At 41.3% G+C, this 24,585-nt stretch overlaps 3 protein-coding genes across 5 annotated transcripts in view; 2 read left to right on the top strand and 1 right to left on the bottom strand.

Moving 5' to 3' along the window:
* The first annotated feature begins 1,880 nt into the window (after positions 1-1,880).
* mlana (melan-A) lies at positions 1,881-7,995 on the top strand. Its single transcript, XM_088320131.1, has 5 exons — positions 1,881-2,016; positions 4,892-4,984; positions 7,031-7,127; positions 7,351-7,458; positions 7,532-7,995. The coding sequence occupies exons 2-5, from the start codon at positions 4,896-4,898 to the stop codon at positions 7,598-7,600; spliced, it is 363 nt and encodes a 120-aa protein (XP_088176257.1). The 5' UTR covers positions 1,881-2,016; positions 4,892-4,895; the 3' UTR covers positions 7,601-7,995.
* brd10 (bromodomain containing 10) lies at positions 7,740-24,457 on the bottom strand. Of its 3 annotated transcripts, none has more exons than XM_088320127.1 (10): positions 24,386-24,457; positions 18,758-19,368; positions 17,914-18,114; positions 14,733-16,171; positions 14,012-14,073; positions 13,824-13,913; positions 13,629-13,744; positions 13,364-13,551; positions 10,546-12,180; positions 7,740-9,544 (listed from the first exon to the last, which is right to left on the bottom strand). In XM_088320127.1, the coding sequence occupies exons 2-10, from the start codon at positions 19,294-19,296 to the stop codon at positions 8,145-8,147; spliced, it is 5,670 nt and encodes a 1,889-aa protein (XP_088176253.1). In that variant the 5' UTR covers positions 19,297-19,368; positions 24,386-24,457; the 3' UTR covers positions 7,740-8,144. The 3 variants fall into 3 exon arrangements, with proteins under 3 accessions (XP_088176253.1, XP_088176252.1, XP_088176255.1); XM_088320126.1 differs by lacking the exon at positions 24,386-24,457 and adding an exon at positions 21,701-21,986; XM_088320129.1 differs by lacking the exon at positions 24,386-24,457 and adding an exon at positions 21,701-21,986 and having other exon boundaries at positions 7,740-9,541.
* Positions 23,644-24,585, top strand: part of uhrf2 (ubiquitin like with PHD and ring finger domains 2) — a 54,840-nt gene continuing 53,898 nt past the window's right edge. Inside the window, exon 1 of the mRNA XM_088320130.1 lies at positions 23,644-24,041. Coding sequence (XP_088176256.1) covers positions 23,889-24,041 — 153 coding nt within the window. The 5' untranslated portion in view covers positions 23,644-23,888. The remainder of the gene's footprint in view (positions 24,042-24,585) is intronic.

The raw sequence follows: 24,585 nt of genomic DNA, 5'->3' as shown, positions 1-24,585 counted from the left end.
GAGGGGAAGGTTATGTTAGGGTCTAGTAAGCTTGTTTTCACCAGAGGGCCCAAACTGGCTTTTGGAACCGTGTCAAATCTCCACACACCTGTGCCTAACCATCCTAGATAGATAGATACTTTATTCATCTCCGTAGGGAAATTCACACTTTCAGCAGTAACATTTTGTTGTTTATTAACAGATTAACAGGATGGCCTCGGGGTGCTGTGTTGTAGTTTAGCAACAGCGGGGTGGATGACGTCGCATGCTAGGCCTAAAGTTCGATGTCCCTGCAGCGGATGAAAATCTTTGTGCCCGGGGTTACACCACCTCGTGTTCACGTAGATAGCGAGTCTGCCTCCTCTCTGCTTCCTGCAGGCTTTCGTATCTCTGTCTGCCCTAACAGCGCTGAAGCCGGGTAGCTCCGGGTAGCTCCTCTTAGCGTCTGGGATAATATAAAACACAGCAAACTGCACTCCCTGTACGCTTTGATGTTTTTTCACCAGCACAGCCAGTTCACCGGTCTTATTCATTTACCATGATTATGAACGGTACCGAAGACTTATAACGCCGCTAGCCGCTTAGCTTTCACCTTAGCTCCGGCTCTGCGGCCACAATAGGGCCCCCTAATCACGCCGGCACGAGAATTCTTCAGGGCAAGGAGTTGATTCCTCGAATAAACGCATTTTTGTGCGTTAAAACGAATAAAGATAGAATAGAAAGTAATCCGAAGTGTAGTTGTCGAACGGGACGAAAAACACCAAAGATAGAACCAGACAATTAAAACAATAAATCACAAAAAGAGCGAAATAACACAGAGCTATGATGCAGGGTTGGGTAGGGTTACTTTAACTTGATTACTTTCAATGACTTCTGGATGACTCCAATACCAAATATGCTAATAAAAGACAAAAGAAACTAAATATGAATACAATGATGACTCACAACACCTGGTGAGATTTCTCTCCTGGCTTTGAACTCTTTGATCTCTGGCAAAACTAACATAAAATGCCACAGAAACAAAATGAAAATAAATCCAAACAGCTTGCCAACATCATTTTTGCCGTTCCATGTGTTCCGTTACCCCCCAAGCCTGCACAAAATTGATTTTATTCATATTTAGTTTATTTTGTCTTTTATTAGCATATTTGGTATTGGAGTCATCCAGAAGTCATTGAAAGTAATCCAGTTAAAGTAACCCTACCCAACCCTGCTATGATGTTATCCTAGCCCTTTATATACTGTTTGGACACCATACCTTGTGGGTCATTGCCACTTTCATCCTGCCATTTTTTTTCTTTTTTTTATGGTTTCTTTATTTTACTCCTTTCTTTTTACCTGTTCTGGGTTCTTGTTTAGGCATTTTAGTTTGTTGCTGTGTGCCCACTTGTTTGTTTGATGCTTTGAAATGAAATGATCTGCATTTATGTAGCGCTTTTCAAGTCAATGACTTCCCAAAGCGCTTTACAATGTGCTCTACATTTTCCAATAGCGGCCTTGCAGCCATGTAAGGCGCTAACCTGCTTATCAAGGGTGTTAGGGGTTCAGTGTCTTACCCAAGGACACTTCGACATGTAACACGGGCAAGCCGGGATTCGAACTAGGATCCCTTGATCCCAAGACGAGCGCTCTACCTCCTGAGCTACTGCCACCGCTTCCCCCGCATGGGTCCATCAAATGGTAACTGTACTTCTACTTGAGTAGGATTTTTGACCATTCAACCCACCTCCGGCCTAAAACACAAAAGAATGTCAGCACCTCACTGCGGCTCAGTCTCACGAGTGGATAATCATGTTGCCTTCAGGTCCGCGGGGGTTTCATGGTGATTACGCCGCTTCAATGGATTTATCCACGAGTCTCTAACCCGTGACCGTCAGGAGGATTTCACAGTCCTTAGCCTCCCCCCCTTTTGTTTTCCCCCTGAAGGTAAAAAGAATTCGGGCGGGCGGAACAAGAAATAAGTCAGGGGGAGACCGCAGCAGCTTTCTCTGCAGAAAAGAACAGGACCGTTCGGCTTCAATTGAATTATCCAATTTGGTAAGAATGACTTCTATTTGTGTGTTTTTTTTTAATAGCCACTGGGTAAGCGAGAAGAATTGGTTTTCTAGTATTAATTCAACATCTCTGTTTGGCTACACCAGATATTTGATTATGTCATTATAATATTAGTCTAACGTATACAGAGTATGTATGTACAGGGTTGGGTCGGGTTACTTTAACTGGATTACTTTCAATGACTTTTGGATTACTCCAATACCAAATATGCTAAATATGAATAAAATGACAAAATTTTGTGCAGACTTGGGGAGTAACGGAATCCATGGAACGGCAAAAATGATGTCGGCAAGCTGTTTGGATTTATTTTCATTTTGTTTCTGTGGCATTTTATGTTAGTTTTGCCCGAGATCAAAGCCAGGAGAGAAAGCTTACCACGTGTTGTGAGTCATCATTGTATTCATATTTAGTTTCTTTTGTCTTTTATTAGCATATTTGGTATTGGAGTAATCCAAAAGTAATTGAAAGTAATCAAGTTAAAGTAACTCTACCCAACCCTGTTTCTGTCGCATTTGATGTTAGTTTTGCCGGAGATCAAAGAGATCAAAGCCAGGAGAGAAAGCTTACCACGTGTTGTGAGTCATCATTGTATTCATATTTAGTTTCTTTTGTCTTTTATTAGCATATTTGGTATTGGAGTCATCCAAAAGTAATTGAAAGTAATCAAGTTAAAGTAACTCTACCCAACCCTGTTTCTGTCGCATTTTATGTTAGTTTTGCCGGAGAGAAAAGAGATCAAAGCCAGGAGAGAAATCTTACCACGTGTTGTGAGTCATAATTGTATTCATATTTAGTTTATTTTGTCTTTTATTAGCATATTTGGTATTGGAGTAATCAAAAGTAATTGAAAGTAATCAAGTTAAAGTACAGGGGAGGATTAGTTCACTCAATTTTCTTTTCTTGCTAGTAAATTGGAAAAAAAAATCATATGTGCCCCCTAAAATCTAGTTTTACTGCCAAATAATTTTGGCATTTTTTAGGGATTGGGGGCAAATTATACTATTTTTTTAAACTTGTTTTGCAGTTTAAAAAAGGGAAATGTGACTTAGCAAAATAATAAATAATTCATAACATTGCTCAGTTTTAATATGTCATCTGAATACATAATTTTGATGTACATAAATGAGGTCACCTAAAATGTTTCTTGTTTAAGGAAAATCTCAGCTCATCTCATTAGCCGTACCGCTTATCCTCATTAGGGTCGCGGGGGGGCTGGAGCCCATCCCAGCCATCTCCGGGCAGGGGACACCCTGAACTGGTTGCCAGCCAATCGCAGGGCACACAGGGACAGACACACACGCTCATTCACTCCTAGGGACAATTTGGACCGGCCAATTCACCTGAAATGCATGTCTTTGGAATGTGGGAGGAAACCGGAGTGCCCGGAGGAAACCCACGCAAGCACGGGGAGAACATACAAACTCCGCACAGGAAGTCTGGAGCTGGATTTGAACCCACGACAGGTTCCCATGACATGAACTGTGCCGCACAAGCGCTAACCACTGCGCCGCCGTGCTGCCCTAAAGAAAATCATATTGCAAAATATTAGATTTTGTTTTACTAGCAGATCATTTGTTTTATTTGTCTTGTGATTTTTTTTAATTTTACTGCATTTTGAAATGTTTTTTCAAATTTGAAAAAAAAAATACTAAAAATGAGTTTTAGTGTGTGTGTGCGCGTGGGTGGGTGGTTGGTTGGTTGGGGTGGGGTTTCTTTTAACCACTAGTGTCGTACTAGCACCATTTCTTGTGGTGTGTCTTGGGCAGGTACAGCCTGGTGGCTTGAGACCATCCCTCTCCAGGCCAACAATATTTAAATATATTATAGTTTGTGTCACACAAATATATCGTTAAAAAATTCATGCATTGTGATTAATGACTGGATTTTTATTTTTATTTTATCTCTCTCACAGTGGTTATGAAAATTTCAGACCCCTTCATGATTTCTAAGTGGGAGAAATAGCCCCGCGACCCTACTGAGGATAGGCGGTGCAGATAAGGGATAGATGGATGGATATATAGATATAATATATATAAAATCATTTTGCAAAAAATCTTTCTACTAGCAGATCATTTTGCTTATTTTAAGTATCATTTATATTCCCTTCTTACTAAATTCTCAACTTATCATTTTTTTTTTGTATAAAAAAAGACTGGCTGATCATTTTGCTCAGTTTTAGTGTTTCATTTTAATAAATTATTTTAATGAACATAAATGGGGTCTCTCATGAGGTTAAAATTCTTGTTCTACTGGCGGATAAGTTTGCTTATTATATTATGTTTTTCATATTTTACTAAAACACAAACAAGGCCACCTTTGAATGGCTCCAAAATAATGAAGGTTCTGAAGTGGCCAAGTCAAAGTCTGGTTTAAAATCCAATTGTGATGCTTTGGTTTTACCTTAAACGGAAAGTTCAGGCTAGAAAACCCCCAAATATGGGAGAGTTGAAACCATTTTGCAAAGAAGAGTGGGCCAAAATTCCTGAGAAAGACGGATCACCTATTATGGTAAACATTTGATATTTATTATCGCTGAAAGGTGGCACAACTCGCTATTAGGTTCAGGAGGCAAGTCTTTTTCACTCAAGGCCAGATAGGATTTGATTTTCTCTGCCTTAATAAACGGAATCAACATTTCTTAACTGCATTTTGTATTTCCTTGGGTTGTCTCTGTTTGATAGTAAAATTAGTTTGAAGATGTGAAACCCTTGTGATTGATAAATATGCAAAAAACACACAAATCAGGACGGGAAAAAAACTTTTTCACGGCACTGTGTAAGTAGAGTAGAAAATTTTAGGTGTTTTGTTTTTTGGCATCCGATGATATGATTTGTCCCCCTTTTGTCTGTCGCCACAGCTTAATGCGTTGCAACAATACTGGAGGGATGCCTCGAGGAGACTTCAACATCTATTTTGCCAGCAGCCGGCGTGGATTTATCAGAGCTGAAGAGTACGTACCTCTTAAAGGGAGTGTGTGTTATATTGAGTGCCTCCTAGTGGTACAAAAACTTCCATTCAGTAAAAACAACAACATTAATTTGAATGGGTGGTGAAGGATTTTATACAGTGGACTATAAAAGATTTTATACGATTGAATACAAGTTACATTTATTGAGTGCAATGAAGATTTTCACCCAGTAGGCTGAAGTTCAATGACAGGTCACGCTGATCCGAATGCAGAATGTTTTGTCTAGTTCTGTTGATAACCGGACTCTGACGCAGGACAGCAGGCATTGTTTGGAGAAGTTGTTTTGTTTGGTCCAGACAGCGGGACGCTCTTCTCCGACATGGTGGGGCCCACGTGGGGGCTTCCCTGGCACGCCCATGGGAGGAGCCGGCACATTAGCTTGCGGAAAAGACGTGGGCCGAGAGAAGAAAGGCGGAAGATAGAGGAGGCTTGACAGACTCGCACGATACTAATTCGGCCATATTCGATGCAGTTCACCTAGTTAAATTGTTAAATCTGCCCCCGTGTGGAAATGCCGGTCTCTTGTTCATTTTTCCATCAAGAAACGAGCACGCATTGCTAGGTGAATGTAGGTTGTGTTTGGTTAATGGAGTCAGATAACTAATTCGAACAATTTGGTAAACAGTACATTTTAATATTAATTTCCTCACAGTGGGTAGGTAGGTAAGATCCCTCAACCACTAGGGGTTGCACCATTTCCTGTGGTGTGTCTTGGATACTGGACCAAAGCGCATGACCTATCACACCAATGTTAATTTTTATAAAAATCTATAGGTCAAGAAATTGGTATTTTGTTTATATAGTGGAATCCCTACCTAGAAGTCGCCACCATGTTTGTCTGGCATCTTGCCGCTATGCTGTGCTCTTGGCACTGGTTTTCTTCCGCATTAGACAAAACAGTGCCATCTACTGGTTAAATATTACAAAATGGGGCTTTAAGTTCATCATCAGATCATCAACCTTATGTGACACTTATATTTTTGGGATTCGCTGTGAGATTTTGCCCTCAAAAGGTTTGGAATCGCTGTTAATAGTAAGGGTGGGCAGATCAATCCTGTTATCGATACTGAGGCAGTAAAAGTACTTAAATCGAATCAATACTCTTGTTTTAGGATAGATACTGTGTTCCAATTTCAACTATTACTATAATGTTGCTAGTGGGTCTTAAGATTATGCATACTTTGTAACTTTCAAATCCTGTCCAATTGTCATTTCACTTGATTTGCACTACTGACTAGGTACCGTAATTTCCAGACTGTAAGGCGCACCTTTGAAATAGCCCTGAGTGAAGTTTATTTTCCCATTTATAAGGTGCTTGAATTTAAAACAGAAGGGAAAAAACATTGAATAGAACATAAATATCAGGGAATCTAACTACACAACTGAAATGAATTGATTCATTCCTAGATGGTTACTTTCGGTAGAAGAATTATAATTATGGATTTCCAGATTTATCAACTGTATTTCTGACTCTATGAAGGCGCACTGGATTACAAAGCACACCTCCAAATCCCTGGATGTTTGTGAGTACCTTTATAATACAAAATGACAGGGTTTTACTTACGCATGCTCGTGGTTTTCTTTGAATCTGGAATGACTATTGTGAAAGATAAGAAAAGGACTATTTTAAATATAGACCAAAAGTCATCCCAGACTCCAGAAATCATGAAAAAAGATGAGTTTATTCGAGTGGGTACACAAGAGTCACGTATTTGCACACGCGACACAAGCAGCTTGGGAGAGGCTGCAATGATGATTTTAGCCAGAAGATGGCTTTAGCGAGTAGAATATTTTAATAATAATAAACTTAATCACAGGGGGAAAGGTTCAATTATTCAATGATCACCAGGCAAAAAGTATCTGTATCGGATCGGGATGGAGCGATACCACCCTGTATTTACTAGGATACCAAAAATCCCAGTGTCGCCCAAACCTAGTTAATAAATTCATGTACATTTTATCTTCAGTGGGTTAATTGCTCACCGTAAAAAGTCCTATCGATGTTACAAAATGTTGGTAAACTTTCAGGGCAGTGGGTGTCGTGTTGCTGATCATCATCCTGGCCGCGCTGGTTCTATTGGGCTGCTGGTACTTTAAGAGGCGGGGCGGCTACAAAAAAATCAGGGTAAGTATTTATTATGATAGAGGAAAAACCTTTTAGTGGTCTTAATGTAGCGGAGGGCAGACTACAGCCCGCGGTCCGCTAAATGAAAACGGTCAAAATATAATGACAATTTATAGGAGATACTAAGTACTTGTAACAAAAAAGAATGAAAATATATTTTTAAACATCTGAAGGCAAGTGTACCTAATCGAACGCCTGATGAGCATCTTCCATCTTCACACAGAGCCCGAGGTCCGGGTCGCCGACTTACACGGGAGGCCAGTACTCTGAGGCCGGACCTTCTGCGGAAAACAAGATGGCGCTCACAGACTTCAGTAGTCTGCGATCCATGGTGAGGAGATTGAACAGTGAACTGGTACCATGAATCTGAGAAGTTTCATATAGTTTACTTATTGCTTCTCCAGATGCCGAACGCTCCCCCTGCCTATGAAAAGATCTCCTCTGGACCACTGCCTCCACCCTATTCGCCGTAAAAACGGAACGTGCGGCGCAAAAAAATGAAGAAAACCACAGAGGCGTCAATCTCATTGTTAATACGATTGTGTGTCGAACAAATATATCAACGTTAAAACCATGAGTCTTTTGTAGAACAACCAAACCTGAAAACCAGTGTGCACAGATGCATTGTTTATTCCCACGCTTTGACCTCCACATTTGTTCTAGGAACCGTCAAATCGATATGGTAGAAAATAAATACAAAGTGACTGCAAAACACTTACTGAACAAGATCCATTTCCTACAATGTTTAACAAAGTTTTCCAAACTTAAAAACAGGAAAGTGTTACATACGTGACACAATTATCATAACAACTTGTATCAACCACTTGGCTTTTAAAGCACAAAGAACAATAAAGAAAATTCATTTGAACTCCTTTTTCCTAAATACTGGCCATAAAGTCCAAAAAACAGACCATTCATTAACCTCAGTAGTTAGCAACTGACAACAAAAACATTTTTTTGACAGTTCAACAAGAGAGTCTGACTCTACGGAACAATTAAATTTACAAGCTCGTGGTCTCATTTGTTTGGTTGACGCCAGGCGCCGCCGGGACTATTAGCGTTGAAAATCAGTGCTGCCTGTTTGGGGTACGCGCTGGTCTCGACTGTTTTGGTCTGGAACTGGACCGGGCTTAAAACGGCATCTTGGCTACCTACATGCAGCTTGTTTGCTACACTAGCTAAGGGAGATTTCTGCAAAGGCGGTTTAGCCGGCGCCTGATTGATCATACCGATGGACTGGTGGATTTGGTTTGTGGTTAGCAATGACATGGGTTGAAATATGGTGGGTGGTGCCGATAAGGTCATCACACAAGTAGTTTCCAAAGCATCCGTGGTGCTTTCCAATGTTGCGACGGATGAGGTAGTTCGGTTCTGGATCGTCGACATCGATGGGCCTTGGAATACTTTATGAATGACTGATGGTGCCTGTTTGCAGATAGAGGTAACACCAAGACCAAGATGGGTTCTTGATAGCGCCGGCTGTATGCAGGAGTCCCTGGTTGTGTTTGGGAGTGAGTTTGAAGAAGTGACAGGGCTTGGCAAAGAAACGGGAAACCGAGGCAAGGCTGTGAGAGAGGAAATAGTACGGGTTGAATTATCAACTCGAAAGCTGCCTGTTATGACTGACGACACATGGGTTTCCTGTTGGGCTAAAGGTAGAGGAACCTCCAAAGCCGGCACGGATGCTGGACTCGCATTTGATGGCAACAGCGCAGGTCCCTGCACCTTTGTCTGCCCGAAAGACGAATTCAAGACTGAAACAACTGGTAGCGTAGATTTGGCTAAAATCGGTCCTTGACTCGTGCCTTGCAAAAGTAATCCTGATCCACCACTGCTGACAGTGGCATGAGGCACTTTCTGTGGAGAGGGACTGGAGATAATGATCACATGACTACCAGGACCTAAACCCTGGGGAGGAACAACAAAACAGGTATTATTCAGGAGAATCTGTGTGCCGGCACAAAGGGGCTTAGACGTGTTGATGACTATCCTCTGTTGGGTGTTGTTGGTCGCCATTACAGGGCTCATGGATTGAGGATTGGTAGTCATTGCTAAGGAAATAGGGGATTGAGTTTTACTGAGAGCGTTTTGAGGAGGCGTTAGCCTTGGAGTACTTTCATTAGCTGGCCTGTGTGAGGGATGATGAGCATGAGTCGTCATAGAGGTTGTGGGAAGACTCGCTCCAGGATAGGTGGAAGTAGTTGAAATCAAAGGGCCTACTGGGAAAGACTGAGTAGAATTGGTGACAAGCTGGTTGAGACAGCTCGTGACAGTATTAGACTTTGAGGAAGGGGGCAATTGAGTGGCTGTCGTTGCTGGGAGAGATACTGGTGAGCTTTTAGAAGTGCAACGTGAAAGAGCACCGATGGTCTGTCCGATGGTTGTTTTCATTCCTGAGAACTGGATCTGAAGACCTGCTGACATACAACAATTTGAAGCTTAATACTTGGGAATTGTGCAGAACTACTCAGGTATCTACCCACCAATAATATTCAATGACAGAAAAACATTTTCTCTATTAAGTATGTGCAAACAATGCCCAACTGAGTTCAAAGAGCCTTTATATAATTATTTTCACCGCGTCTATCCACTTAAATATTACTTTTATAATCAGTGTTCCGGCCACTGAACACATTAGGCTTGAGGAAAGGAGGCGGTGGTTGTGGCGATCAAATTCTCGTGCATGTTGGAGGTTTTCTTTAATTGTAGGATGAAAATGGTGAAAGTAAGAAAAGGAGCGTTTCAAAAACAGTCCAAATGCCAACCCAAACCCCAAAATAGATGAAAAAAAAGAATGTTTTTTTTCAAGAGCGTCTAAGAGAGACACGTACGAGGACAGAAGCAGCTTGACAGAGGCTGCAATAATTATTTGAGCCAGAAGATGGCATCAGAAAAGTAGAACATTTTAAACTTCCAGACACCACCTCTAAGACTTAAACGAGTGATTATTTCATGACACGCAAGCTTGGTCCCCATTGGTGGCATTTAAAAAGCTCAAAAATAAGTAGTGCTTAGTTTTTGAGGAAAGAACCCACACGTCCAAGACAGCAATGGCCACTTTTGTCCCCGGTGTCCTAATAGTATTTACATTTTAAACATTTTATTTATCACGAAGAAAACAAAACTGTGTTTTGCTGCAAAAATCAAACGTCATAAAAAATACTTCTGATCTTGCCCTATTGCTTATCGAGTTTTTTAATTCATTTGATTACATTTAGTGCTTTAAAAGGACATATATTAGACTATTTTGGCAGATAATTATAATCAAATTAATAAATCAATACATTTTTTCCCTTCTCCTGTCTTGCCTACCCTAACAAATTTTAGAACCCAATGCAGCCTGCGAGTAAAAACATCGGCCCACCCTAGATTATATTTTACAATGGGCACACAAGGGAGAGCAGAAAATCAAACAAACCTGTCGGTAGTGTGGTGTTTTTTTCCTCGGAGGTTGGGTTAACACCCGGGCTCAATCCCATTTTTACAGATTGACTTGACTGTTGTCTGTTAATCCCAGCTGTCACTGCATTCTCTGGAACACTTGCCGCTAAAGCACATGACGTCACCGTAGAGGGATTGTTCATGACTCTTGAAACAAGCGGGTTTGTAGAGAAGGCTTTCGGAACAGCTACGGTAGAGGCACAGGAGGAGGAAGGATTCATTAGGATAAATTTCATACTTTTGGGTTGCTCCTCTGTGGTAGGCCGCTTCAAACTTGTCTGACTAACAAATGACACTGGAGAATGTGCTGCTAAAGTCTGCGAAGGCTGAAAAACATTACTTGGGACAGTAGAAACATTTGATTTGTCGGATTCTGGTGCAGAGAAAACCGAAGTCAAACTTCTGGGGCCTGTAGAATTGTTGCCAACTAATTGTGAAGGAACTTGTTTATGAGTTGGTGTCGCTGTTGGGCTCGGAGAAGGATTCTTTTGTAGAGCGACAGAAGAGGCCTCTGCACTTTTGGACACAAGGAAGGCTTTAAACTGAGGTGAAATTGTAATAACAGGACTGGTGGAAAAAACATTCTGGGATGACGATGTCTGTACTTTGACAATGCCCGTGTTTCCTCCTCTTGTTGTCACGAGGATGGACTGTGAATCACGAATGCATCTCGTCTTGAGTTCCTGTTTATTTTCTTGATCAGAGTTCAGAGTAGAAGTGATGGTAGATACATTGGATGAGGGATTTTGAAGTGGCGGAGTGCTTGATTGAGAAGTTTGTGTAACCTGGAAACCAGGTGTGTTCTGACAAGAAAGGGATTTGAGGTGAGTCACTTGCTCAACAGGTTCAGGAATGGTGAAGCCTGACACATTGGTGGACAAGAACATGGGAGCTGTTGACTGTTGCTCAACGGATTTACCAAAGGAAGACATATTGACCACCTGCTCCATGACCTTGTCATTTTGGGTGTAGTCCAGACCAGATTGCACACATAACTCAGCTGAATCGTTTGCCTCTTTCCTCACACGCTGATCGTGACCTTCTGGAAGATTAAATACCGTTTGGAGAGAATTTTGAAATACATCCTGGTTTCCTTTAGTCCAATCTTTTATTGAAGGAGCTCTTCCTACTTTGACCCATCCTGTTTGTCTATTCGCATAATCTCTTTGTGTTTGCGGTGAGCTCTGTGGCACACTGGTTATAACATCTTGTACTATTGCATTCCCTGCCGTAGAAACAAGCGGGAAACTTGAGGAGCTTTCGTTTTGCGTAATTGTGTCGTTAACCACTGAGTAGTCAAACGGCCGTTTCATTAAGGTCACTTTGTTGCCCACACTCTTAGCGAGCAAGGTGGGGATGGGTGTATAGCCTTTAGGCAATCCAGGGTTGGATTTTGATCGTGTTAAAGCTTGGGCTGGCATTCCGGCTGCAGGGTTGGTGCTGGACTGAACAATTTGCCATTTGGACTTTACGCTTCTTTCTGAGCCAAATGTGATGATACTGCTGCTAGCTGGAACTGTTGGCGGTGGTTTAGCAATTTCTGGATGTGTAGTGTTTACACTGGCTGGTGAACTCCCTTGAAAAGATTCTGCCTCCAAGTCCGAGGTCATGGCTATAAAAAAAGGCAAAGTTTGAAATTAGGGGAAGTTATGCACAAATTATTTAAATGCATTGTTCTTTTATTAAAAATTAAAGTTACAAGGGGCCTAAAACGAAAATGGATACCCTAAAAAAAAAACTTATTTTCACTGACTTCCTTAAAAAGCCTAACATAAAATGAGAAATTACTGACTGGCACATTACTAGCTATCAATTTTAAATAATTGTATTCCTGTCAACAATGAGGTCCGGCTTATATCTGAAAATCAACAGTGACTAGAGGTGGAAGGTGCTCGGTGTCCCAAGTCAGATCAGGAGGCTTCTTCTGCTTCTGGTAACCATTGCAACCGGTGTTTCATGTCAGGGAGCAAACCCCTACCTAAAAACTGTCCAGGAGAGGAATGGGCGTTGCCAGGCCGTACATGCTCAAGACACACCACAGGAAATGGTGAACCATGTGATAAATACTCATAATACAAAAAAAGGCATTTTAGCGCTTTAATAAATACCTGTTACAGAGGAGGTACAACTACTGAAAAGTCTAAAATGCAAATAAGACAGACAAAAACTTTCTACTCTAATCCTTCGAATGAAGAGGCTGGTTAAGCTGAAAAATAAATAGCTTGTAACTGAAGCACTGAACAGCCTATTTCTCCCTTTTTTATTGCTAAATATTTTGCGCCATTTAAGCTTTTTTAAACAGAAAAGTGAAAAAAAGACAAGAAAACAAGACGGAAGTGATGATGGTGGTGCGGTAGTCGGTGCAGTTCAATGCAACAAAAGAGTCACACACATTTTCAATAGTTAAAAAATATTCATGTTAAATCAAATTCTCCTCACACATGCATTAGCCAGTCAGTTGACTTCAGTAACGGATGGATTCAATGTCACACACAGAGTACGTGTTTGCGAATTAAAACGCCTGGACTGTAAATAATTAGCACTTTAACATTTAGCATGTTAACATTTAGTAAAAATCCAGCTAAAAAAAACATAGAAGTAAAGGAAAACGCAAACAGAAAATGTCTTGTTGGTAAAAGCTAGACAGAGCTCCAGTTTTTGACCTCCATCTCCTTTCTTCGTGTGAAAAATAAGCAATGAATACAAGCACAAGCACTTTTGGTCGTTATCGGCGGAAGAATTTTGGTTGCCCAAAATTCGGTGCATCAGACTACATCCAAAGTTAAAGATGTTACCTCCAGTCCAAAGACGTCTGGGAACTCCAGGCTCCACTTTATCTTCTGATGCTCGACAAGCCAATGAAGAAACATCTTCACCCTCATTGTCTGATGATGAAGACGATGAGGTCCAACATTCCTCTCGCACAAAGTTATTGTACTCTGGATGCTTTTTAAAATCGTCAAACTCTTTCTTCAATCGTAGCCTGGAGAGGGGTCAAGGATGGTGGGAAATGAATGAGATGTTTGCTGCTGATGAGGTTTGAGCGATTATATTTCATACCTGTTTCTTTGGTAAGCCTTCACAAGTTTTGGTTCCCAGGGTGATAGCTCATTCAGTAGTCTTATTAAAGTGCTGTGGAGGTCTTTCACGGATTCTATTTTAAAGCTCCGTCGATCCTGCAAAAATGAACACAAGCCCAGATCCATACAATTATTTATTTTCACCTGAAGCATAAAATAAGACTTAGTCCTTTACCAATTTATTTTTTGTGCTCTCAAGGTCATCAAGCTCATCCTCTATTTTGTTGATAAGCAACCGCAATTCTTGCAGACTGGTGCACACCAACTGTGAAAAAAATAAAGAATTGTTTAGTAAAAAGAGGGGTGAATACCCTTCAATAGAAGAATATTTATTTTAAAAAGCCACATATCATCTGTAATGACCTTAAATGACGGTTCAACAGAAGGCTCATCTTGGAGTTTCTTCGCGGATTCAACCTTTTTTCCTGAGGATTAAAAATGGATGTTTAAGAACCTTACACACTTTTCTTTTCTCATTCTGTTCTACCATAGCAATTATATCTTTGTGGTCAAATACTTTTAATGTTTGTCGCTTTTATGTTTGAAAAAAAAAAGTTGTGTAATGTTCATAATTAGCGACGAACCGAGGTCTTACGTTGCAACAGTTGTTTGTGTTAGTTTGTGTTAGTAATTTCCAACATGGCTTAGGTTGTACAGCATTATCTCTAAGCATTGGTCACTAAAAAAAACTCGCCAAACTTTTTGTAGGTGAGAGCTACTTTTTGCTACTGATAAGCACAAAGGGCTACCAGTTTGATATGAATTGATTAAATAACTTATCATGCTATTACTCTGTTGTTATTATGTTATTACAAGGTTGTAATTCCTGGAAGTAAGGTTATAATAGGGTCATTCAACCACTTAAACATTTGCCTTCTATGAGGTCACAGAGTGATGTACATATGTAATATATAAACTAATTTCAAAAATAATTTGGGAAGAATAAATCATGTATTCAGACACTGATAATGTTTCCGTGCCAGTAAGAAATCGGATTTCCTAGAAAATCACACTGGCAGTTCTTTGGGGGCTACCTCTTGCCCTCGAGCACGTTTTTCAGCCCTGGTCCGGATCCACTTCTTACCTTTTTTATGCTTGATCCTTTTGTCTTTCGTCAAGATGTTTTTGGTTATTCCCTGCGTTTCCGATTCAACAGCCGCAACAATCTCCATGTCTTCTGAATGCTCTCTTCTTAGCCTTTTCCTACATTTCTTCTTTTCAGACCGCATTGCGTTGAGGCCCTCATCTTCATTGCTGGTGTTCATGGAAGGTTGCAAAGGCAAGCACAAGCAGCCTTGCCGCACTGATTTAACAGTTCTTTGACATTCCAAACTAGGGAATATTGTTTTGTGTTCTGTGCTAGTGTTCACTTCATCCATGTTGGTTACAATGGGAATTTTGGGTGGGTGCATGTGGTCCACAGAGCAAGCTGGTGACCTACCAGTGTATGTGTGAACACCTACGTTAAAAAAAGGATTTTCAGTTTTGTCTTTATTTGAGCGTCCACAGCCTTCTTGCACAGTTGCGGGAGAACAGTCTGATTTTAAAGTTTTCGGTTGTATGCTTCTTCTTGAAACTAAGTATGTAGTGAGACAATTTTGCCGTAATTCATCAATACAATCTTCATCTGATGACCCTGACGTGCTCCTTTCCTCCTCCTTCACGGGCAAAAACTCAAACGTTTCGATGCGTTTCAGTTCTTTGTCGTTTCCCCTTACGAATGCATTTTTCAAATCATGAGTGTGCTTTGTGTTCATATAAAGTCTGTCCTCATCTTTCAGCTCAGAGTCTTTAGCAGGGGCATCAACCTGTCTCACCAATGCTGAAGGGAAAGGAAAAGCTGGTGGTGAGGTGGGACTCTGGCAGTAGATCCTCAAGTCTGCCCCGCAGAAATGAGGGAAATGTATGTAGGCATTATCCTTGCTGTCGTAGCCCAGGATCGATTCCCTGCATTCATGAATGGGCTGAGCCAATACGGCGTCCTGAACGTCCTTCTGCGTCTCATACACGTGGTCACACAAGCCCTTGAGAAGCCACACTCGGTGGCGGAAAGGCAGCAAGTGGAACGCCTTGTCTTCCAAGGGACTTGATTCTCCCAGGTGGCGGAAAAACTGGTGACAAAGTCCGAGTTGCTCAGCCCGTGCCGACTGATTCCTAGCGCCCCCGATGCGCCGATACCAGCCCTTGACACGTAGCCTAAGTTCCGCCTCCCAGCGGCGGTACGGTAGAACTGGACGGCGATGCAAAGAGGCCCGCCTCTGCCAGGGGGCCAGGAGGGATGACATTATTTTGGAGAGCAGGCTGCTGCAACGAGGCATCAGAAGACAACGTTCAAGCTCGTAGAAGACAATCTCTGGAAGGTTGAGAACAGTCTGGGCCAGGCACAGAAAGTGGCCTACAGCAGGTAGTTCCCACAGGGTGTCGATAGTACAGGGCGATGCCTGTGAAAGCAGAGTTTCTTCCCACTCTTCCACCGCCTTGGCTGACGTTTCTCCTGCTTCCCTTCTCTCCAGCTCACGTTGTCTGGAAAAATAGCAGTGGATTGTTAACATACATTAAAACAGTGAACTGATTGAACAGTGATTCCAAAACAATGTGCTAAGGAACAGTGTTCTCGTTTGCCCGCGTCCCTGCGTCCTAGACGCATCATTTTTGCTGGGGACGCATCGTCTCAAATCAACGTGCGTCCCCGGGACGCAACTTTTTCGACACAAAATTGTCATTATTACCCGATTACATTTTTTTTAAACAAAGATTTACCGCACTCCAAACTTTTCGTCAGGCAGATCCGGCAGATGTTGTTTTGGTCTCGCGGTTCGAGTTTTCGTCTGCACGTTGATCTCGAGTTGTGCGGTGAAAAGTTCGTCTCTTTTTAGAGAACCGGCTTTTTTGGCTCAACTCATTCAAGAGAGCCGGCTCTCAAACGACTCACTTGCTTTGATGCATTATTATACGAATTATTATGTTGTATAGGGAAGTTCAGAAAAAAGGAAGTATAAAAGGAGAAAATGAAAAAAGACAGGTTTGTGGTGATCCCTTTAATCGGTATATTACCAACAGTAATTTGATGCAGAAAATGAATTAATAATTTGATGATTAACACTGAATGAAGCTATAGATTTTTTTTATATATTTGTCACCGATTTACATTTTCAACCTCGATAACACTACATTTTGGGGACCCATAGATCTCTGTTGGGACCCATAGGTTTTTGAGCATGCGAGTCCCCGGGAATCATCACTTTTCAGAGGTAAAATGAACACTGAAGGAATCAGAGGTGGGATCTTAAACCCAAAGCTGAGTCTGACCAGAATTCTGGGACAGGTCGGGCATAAAATGTAAATCATTACGTTTGGGTCGGGCTGGGCTCCTCTTACTTTTTTTTTTTAATAGAAAAAATATTCACCCATCATTGTTCTTATCCATCTCTCTCCTCTCTCTGAGAATGCTGTGCTAGATTATTAAGGACACACTGCTACTGTGGTTTATGGCTCAGTTTTCAACCCTTCCAAATGACGAAATCTTCCCGTTAATTCATAAAAACTTCAGCCTATTCCCTTTGGATATCAGGGTATAGTGTAATTGTAACCTGTGCAGTCCTTTGAGACATTTTGTGATTAAGGGCTATACAATTAAATGTAACTTGACTTTCCTAGACTTGGGGACATGTTTATGTTTTGTATAATTGTATTGTACAGTTGCTTTTTGTGTAGTGCGTTTCATTTTGTTAAGTATCATACTGATTGATGGCTTTTTTTGTAAAATAAAAGCCACAAACAAAAATAAAAAAATCAGGCAATCATGAAAAATTGTCGGTTAATGTAACCTCTGCAGCCACAGAAATATAAAAGATGTAAATGTTTATACAAGTCTTGTTTAACTTAAATTTCATTATAAGAGATCTGCTTTGATTCGTTATTTGTAATAACCTCTCTTCCTCCCAAATCCTCCAAAATTAAAGTTAATTGGCCAGGCTCTGGCTGGGTTGGGTTTTACTACTCTTAAGCCAGGGTCAGGCTGGATTCTTTTAGGGCAGATCTCCCTTCTGTAAGGAATATTATCCCAAAAAACATTTCAAATCTACTAGTAAAACCTCTGTCACATTTAACTTAACTCAAAAGGTTGATCTTACACAGATGTTTGGAAGAAAACAGTCATACAGTTCAGGTACATCAAATGCTTAGAAGCATCAGAATAACATAAAAACTAAAATGAGCTCCTTTAAAAAATTATTTTTGGGGGAATACAGCTAAAGGCTGCTTACCTCTTTTCTTCCTTGACCCTCAGTTGCTCTTCTAATCTGAGGGCCTGCACCATGACCGACTCGTGCCCACCGACGGTGATAGTCGCCAAATTTCGAGAAGATGATCGCCTCCTGGTAGAACTTCCTCCAGGAGCTCTCTCCTCCTCTGTTCCAAAGCGGCCTTTGGAGGTCACAGTCAATGTGGTCTTCTCACGAAGAGTCCTCATTGGACAAATGGAATTAGGAAGATCACATGTTAACAACTTGTCAAAAACAAAAGAAAATTTCCTACCATAGCAGACCTCTGGGAAATGGCAACCCCGCCTTACGACAGTTTTACTTTATGTCATGGAGAAAGATGTTTTTTCTGCCCCTCTATACGGAATTTTCCCCACTAAATAAGTGACAATAAATTATTTAGTGTGCCCAAAAACTTCAGGATCAAACAAAGTTCCCACTTTGCAGTGTTTGTGGGTATGGAGTTACATCTATAAGATCCCTGTCTGCTATTGGTCGACGTGAAATTAAATGCTGGTCAGCTATGTTGTGGCATAATGGAGGTGCTGATATGCTGTTGGCTGAACGTCCTCCCACAATGCCTTTCACTCTTTGTTCATTTCAGGGTCTTATGTGCTTTGTCAAGACTTTGCGGGTTAGTATGATACAATACTGTATTTTTGTACTATATTATCTACGGGTCCCAAAACTATCAGTGACGCTAAAAGGAGAATCAGATCATGATCACCATGGAAACAAAGAAATACGAAGAAAGCCCACTAATAGCTACCCTGGCTAATTTGCATGGTTGTAGCCAATCGACACTAGAAACAACTATTATAAATAATGAAAAAAAATATTTATATACCTGGACAACAGTGTGAGCTTTTGCTCAAGCATAATCTCCAACTTTTGTGCCTGTTTCGAGAGCCAGTGGTCCACGCCGTGATAGCGGTAACAATTCTCCAGCATAAGCCTGAAGTCAGCCACGAATTCTGTGATGTTTTGATACTCCCGACCAACAAACTTCTCCTCCATCTTCTGCAAACACATGGAACGCTTGAGCCGCGCCTGACCTGGAGCGCAGACGCCGCCGAGTCCATATTGGGCCTCCTGATGCCCAACGGCATGAAGGAACAAGCCGGCGGTCGTTTTGTGTTTGTCCTGGAGAAAACTGGAGAAGATCTTGTAGGCCTGCTGAACCTCGTGGCTCAGGGTCTCCTCAAAGTTGGTAGAGACGCAGATTTCGGGGACCGAGATGTCACTGTTGGAGAAATCAGACATGCCATCGTTGCTGGTCGCCGAGTGGTCCCCTTGAACAATAGGGGTGTTATTTCCGAGACCATCTGTGGATACGTTGAAGTCCATGTCTGAGCCAGGTTTATTCCATGCGAGACCCGAAGACATGATGCCGGGCTTGGCCCAAACTTGAGAGACAGGAGCTTGTACGGTGTTCCCAGCTGACAATTACATTGCTGCCTACAATGAGTCAAAATGACAACATTAGTTAGAAAATAGTTGTTAGGTTTTTCAAGGGATGGACATTTTGCACGGAAAATTTAACCGGGTAATATTTAAAATAAGCTAAAACACAAAGATGTTGATTGTTTTGTGAAACCATTTTCAAAGATATTTCCTTTTAAAAGGTTTTATTATTGTATGCTACATAACATAATTTTGCCAATTCAAGTAACTGTTCTTGACTAAGAAAACAAGATCTTTTTTTTTTTTATTAAATAAGGAAAATGAACTACATCTAAATAATTATCCACCTGAAATATTCAAAGTAATGTAGTGCAGTACTTAGCGCATTCACCACCAAGCTGTACTTGCCCAAAACACACCACAGGAAATTGCCTCCCTATCAACCTAGGGGGGCATCTCATGCATCATTTTGAGTTTCCGGAGAGCAGCGGTTAGCGTGTTTGCCTAACATACGAAAGGTTCCCAGTTCAAGACCGGGTGAAAACACAACATTGCCTGGAAAAGGATGGGCGCCAACAGACTGTAATTGCCTAAGTCACACCACAGGAAAATGGTGCCCCCGTGACCTGTGTGGTTCGGGGAACTACCCACCATAAAAACCTAAAATGAAATAGAGAAAGTTTCTTCCCCAAACCTATCACCACCCTTAACACACACTGCACAAAAAAAACTGAAACACTACCTCATACTGATGTAAAATTGTATTCATGCCTATGCTTACCTGGCACAATGTTGCCTATTTTCACTACCGCATATTGCACTAATACGACCCAAAACTGTATGTTAACACCCAATGTAAATATCTTCTGCCTCTACATGCCCACAATTTCTTGTGTAAATATTGCGTAAATTATCTTTTTTTTTTATTATTCTCTCAGTAAAATTTGATACTGGAGTGCCACGTCCAATTTCGTTGTCACAATATGTTCAACCCATTTTGCAACAATGATAATAAAGGTATATTCTATTCTAATATAAATATTCACCACTTGCTGTAGCACATTGCAAGTTTTTGTGGATTATTCTTTTACTTTAGTCACAAAATACAAACTAAAGGAGTTTAAAAGAAAGTGCCTAAAATGTAAACAATAAACAATCAGTGGAATGGGAATTAGGTTATATTTCATTTTTCATTGTATGATTTCGTCACCACTCCCTAAGTCCAAAATCAAGAGCCTTCAGCTGGTACAAAACGCTGCAGTGAGGCTTTTAACTAAGACAAGAAAGTTTGATCGCATGACCCTGATTTTATCGAACCTGCATTGGCTCCCAGTTAGCTTAAGATGTGATTTTTAGGTTCTGTTGGTAGTATACAAAATCATGCAAGGACTTGCTCCCTCATATCTTTCAGTTTTTATTTTCCCCCTATGTTCCGGTCCGGAGCCTTCGCTCTGAAAATGCTGGTCTACTCGTGATCCCAAGAGCCAAGAAAAGATCCGCAGGTTCGAGAGCGTTCTCCATTCGGGCCCCGGTGCTGTGGAATGCTCATCCCCCTGAGATTCGATCTGCAACCTCAGTGGAAATGTTTAAATCTAAGCTTAAAACACACTTCTACTCTATCGCATATGAATGACCTATATTTTATGTTGACAATATCTGTGTATTACTTGCCCTCATGTATGTTTTAGATCAGGGGGATGGTGTCATAATAGTCTGTGGTCTGTGCAGCCCTTTGAGACTCTTTATGATTAAGGGCTATACAGATAAAAATGACTTGATTTGACCAAACCTACACACTTGCCTCAGAGAATCACAACCTTAGCATGCAACCAAGACTGTGAAATGATATAGAATTCATATTAATGCTATTTTAGCAAAATGGCGCTGCTAATGCCATTCCACTATTGTACAATGCACTTAAAATTCAGGCCAGTCTACAAACACTACCTTGTAAATATTGCCTTTTTAATATTATTCTTTTAATCTTTTAAAGTTTATCAGGGGGCTTTCTAAGCAAGCTCGTAGTAATCAATAGTCACCACGCTGTTATCGATTAACAACAAAATACAATTCTAATTCTATTTCACCTGACATCATGTTGATGTCCTGCCACTAGTTCTTTTTACATTTACCAACAAATATGATGATTCTGGCGTCGAAGCCAAGTAAAAAATGGATTTAAAACTTAATGGAAATTCTTCAATTTCAGTTTGCTGTCGTTCAAATATCACGTGACGGTTAACAGCTGATATTTTTTACCTCTAAACTTTTTGTTGTTTTGCTTCTTTTCGATTTGAAGTTAGCTAACCGGTTCACTTGGAAAGTAAACTAAACTTTAGTGTCCCAACCTGGAGATGTGTTAAATTAACACCACAAAAAAACTTACTGTGACGTTTTAAACGCTGTTCCGAAATTCCATACCGAGTCTACTTTTTCCCTCTCCTATAGAGAATAGCGGTCGGTTTGCTATCGCTAGCTACTTGCTGTCGTCCACTGGAGTCGGCCTTTAGTAGCGTTCGGACTCCATTGTGACATTTAAACGGGACAAAACGTCTTTTGGGCAAGAATAAAATGAAATTACGAAGACGGCAGCTCATTCCGTAGTGTTGTCAATGGCGACGAGGCTGGGGGGCTAATGCTAAAGCTAACGCTGCCGGGTGGAGAGTCGGGACAAAAAAGACGGCGTTGCATTCGGGGGGGAGAGACTCGAAGGGCGGGGGGCGATTTTGGTCAAGGACAGCGGCGGAATGGTGGAAAGTAAAACTTTTGGAGAAGAATAAGTTTTCCCGTCCGAGGATATTCTGTTTACTTTATTTTTGTGACGTCAAACACAACGGGACGAATTGGTTCATTCGCATTTTCACCACCTTCGCGGCCACCGTACTTTTGGAAATGAACGACCTGCTTAGTTTGTGATTGAGTGCCAAACAACTCTAAAGTTGATCGGATTGCAAAGATAAAGAGATTGTAAACGATATTGAATGTCAAAGTCGAGCCACATTGTTTCCCGTCGCTAGATGTCGCAAGGAGACTACGCACGAAACAAAGGAAATATTGAGTAAATATAGAGCAGGGGTGTCAAACTCGTTTTAGTTCGGGGGGCGCACGGTAGAAATAAAAAACTCACGGGGCCAGACTAGTAAAGAAAGTAAGAGAGAGAGAGGGGGGCGAAAGGGAGTAAGAGATCAATACCTGCTGCTAAAAAAAGAGGGAAAAAGAAAGAGAAAGGAGAGAAAAATAAAAGCAAAATACAAGGACAGAAATAGAGGAATGAAAGAAAAACAGAAAGAAAGAGAGAGGTAGTCAAGTCATGTTTATTTGTATAGGCCTTACAGAAAGAGAAATCAAGAAAAAGAATGAGAAGGAGAAACCGAGAAGACAACAAGAGAGAGAGAAAGAAAGACACAAAGAGAGAGAAAAGAAATAAGGTAAATAGAAGAGAGACAGAGAGCAAGGAAGGGAGAGAAGAAAGAGAGAGAGAGTCACAGGTAGAAAAGAGGGACGAAGAGAAAATGATAGGGAGAAAGTAGAGTACAAGAGAAACAGAGAATCTGTCTTTCTTTCTTTCTTTCTCCCTCCTTCTTACTTTCTGTCTGTCTGTCGGTTTTTCTTTTCTCCATTCGTTTCATTTCTCCCCTTTGTCTTTACTTTTTATTGTTTCTTTTTTCTTTTTTTTTCTTTCTTCCTCTCTTTCTCCATTCTTCTAATCTTTCTTTCTTACTCTTTCTTTCTCTCCCTCTCTTTCTTACCCTTCCTTTCTTTCTCTTCCTGCCTCTGATTTTTTTCTTTCTCTCTCTCTCTCTCTCTCTCTCTCTCTCTCTCTCTCTCTCTCTCTCTCTCTCTCTCTCTCTCTCTCTCTCTCTCTCTCCCTCTTTCTTACTTTTGTCTGTCTGCCTTTTTTTTTCTCAATTCGTTTCGTTTCCCCTCTTGTCTTTACTTTTTATTTTTTTATTTATTCTTTCTTTCTCCATCTCTTCCTTAATCCCTTTTACCCTTCATTTATTTCTCTTTCTTTCTCCCCCTTCCTTCCTATCTTTCTCTTTCTTACTCTCTCTCTCTCTCTCTCTCTCTCTCTCTCTCCGTCCCTCCCACTCTTTCTTACTCTCTTGTCCTCTCTTCCTCTCCCTTCCTTCTACCCTTTCTTTCTTTGCCTCTCTCTCTCTTTCTCGCTCTCTCTCTCTCTCTCTCTCTCTCTCTCTCTCTCTCTCTCTCTCTCTCTCTCTCTCTCTCTCGGCAAAAAACTCAAAGCTCAAATGACTTCGACACCTTTAAAGAAAGGTAGAGAGACACTGCTCGCTTGTACTCTCGTTGTTCTGAGCGGCGCCTTTAACGGGCAAGCGGCAGTTCTCGCGGGCGATTTCTCGCGAGACGTGCTTGGCGCCGCGACCTCGTGAAACACCATCCGCACTAGCCTCAGCACACTAGTCCCCCGACTGACGTTTTTTTGCCTCTGCGGCGGAAAAAGCGCGATGGAGATTCAAATGGCTTCTCTCTGAACTACCGCTCCCCACTTTCTCTTCAGAAAACCACATTATTCCCTCCGATATTTCGAATCGAATTGATACGGCGCGACGATGTGGATCCAGGTCCGCACCATAGACGGGAAGGAGACCCGGACTGTGGACGACCTGTCCAGGCTGACTAAAATCGAGAGCCTCCGCGTGAAAATACAAAATATCTTTCACGTGAGTCCGCAACAGCAGCGCCTCTTCTACAGGGGCAAGCAGGTAAGAAGACCCCTTTCCCTCACTTGTTTTTAAAAATTGTTGCTAAAAAGTGTGACAGTGACTCCACGGCTTCCTGTTTTGATGGGAATTCGCCAATAGCTGTTGCGCAAGAAGCCCCCCTCTCGTCCCCTTTTCAAGTTGTTGTTTTTCTGCCCACGCAGTATAAACATCGAGGATACTTGTTTACATTCACGCACATGGTAGTACCCACTCGTGTTTTTATCGCCAAAGTATTCAGGGGTCAACAACGTGTTGCCTGCGAGCACCATGTAGCCCCCAAAACACCTGATTTGGTTCTGCAAATGGCTAACTTGAAAAAGTAATCCTACACTGTTAGTTGTTACCTGTTGCAAAATGTAATCAGTAAAGTAATCCGAAGAACTTGATACAGAGATCCCTCGGTTTACGCAGTGAATGGGCACCATAACCAACCGCGAGAAGGGAAAATCCGCGAATTAGTGTCGCACCTTTATGACGTCATTACTGACTGAGAGCATACGGTTGTAACAAAGTCACAATTCTAGATCTGCAAATAATAACACAG

Source organism: Urocampus carinirostris, chromosome 16 (assembly GCF_059441175.1).
Source record: "Urocampus carinirostris isolate Australia breed hairy pipefish chromosome 16, RoL_Ucar_1.0, whole genome shotgun sequence".
In the NCBI taxonomy this organism is placed as follows: Eukaryota; Metazoa; Chordata; class Actinopteri; order Syngnathiformes; family Syngnathidae; genus Urocampus; species Urocampus carinirostris.
Note: the sequence above shows the minus strand (reverse complement) of the source record. Positions and strands in the feature narration are given on the sequence as shown.

Bases quoted from the DNA above. Each gene is read 5' to 3' on its own strand.
- mlana (XM_088320131.1), top strand. From the start codon at position 4,896: ATGCGTTGCAACAATACTGGAGGGATGCCTCGAGGAGACTTCAACATC. The intron at 4,985-7,030 runs GTACGTACCTCT...GTAAACTTTCAG, and splicing joins GGATTTATCAGAGCTGAAGA to GGCAGTGGGTGTCGTGTTGC. The intron at 7,459-7,531 runs GTGAGGAGATTG...TTGCTTCTCCAG, and splicing joins TCAGTAGTCTGCGATCCATG to ATGCCGAACGCTCCCCCTGC.
- brd10 (XM_088320127.1), bottom strand. From the start codon at position 19,296: ATGTCTTCGGGTCTCGCATGGAATAAACCTGGCTCAGACATGGACTTC. The intron at 13,914-14,011 runs GTCATTACAGAT...TTTTTTTCACAG, and splicing joins CTGTTGAACCGTCATTTAAG to TTGGTGTGCACCAGTCTGCA. The intron at 9,545-10,545 runs GTTTGTTTGATT...GTTGTATGTCAG, and splicing joins AAACACCACACTACCGACAG to CAGGTCTTCAGATCCAGTTC.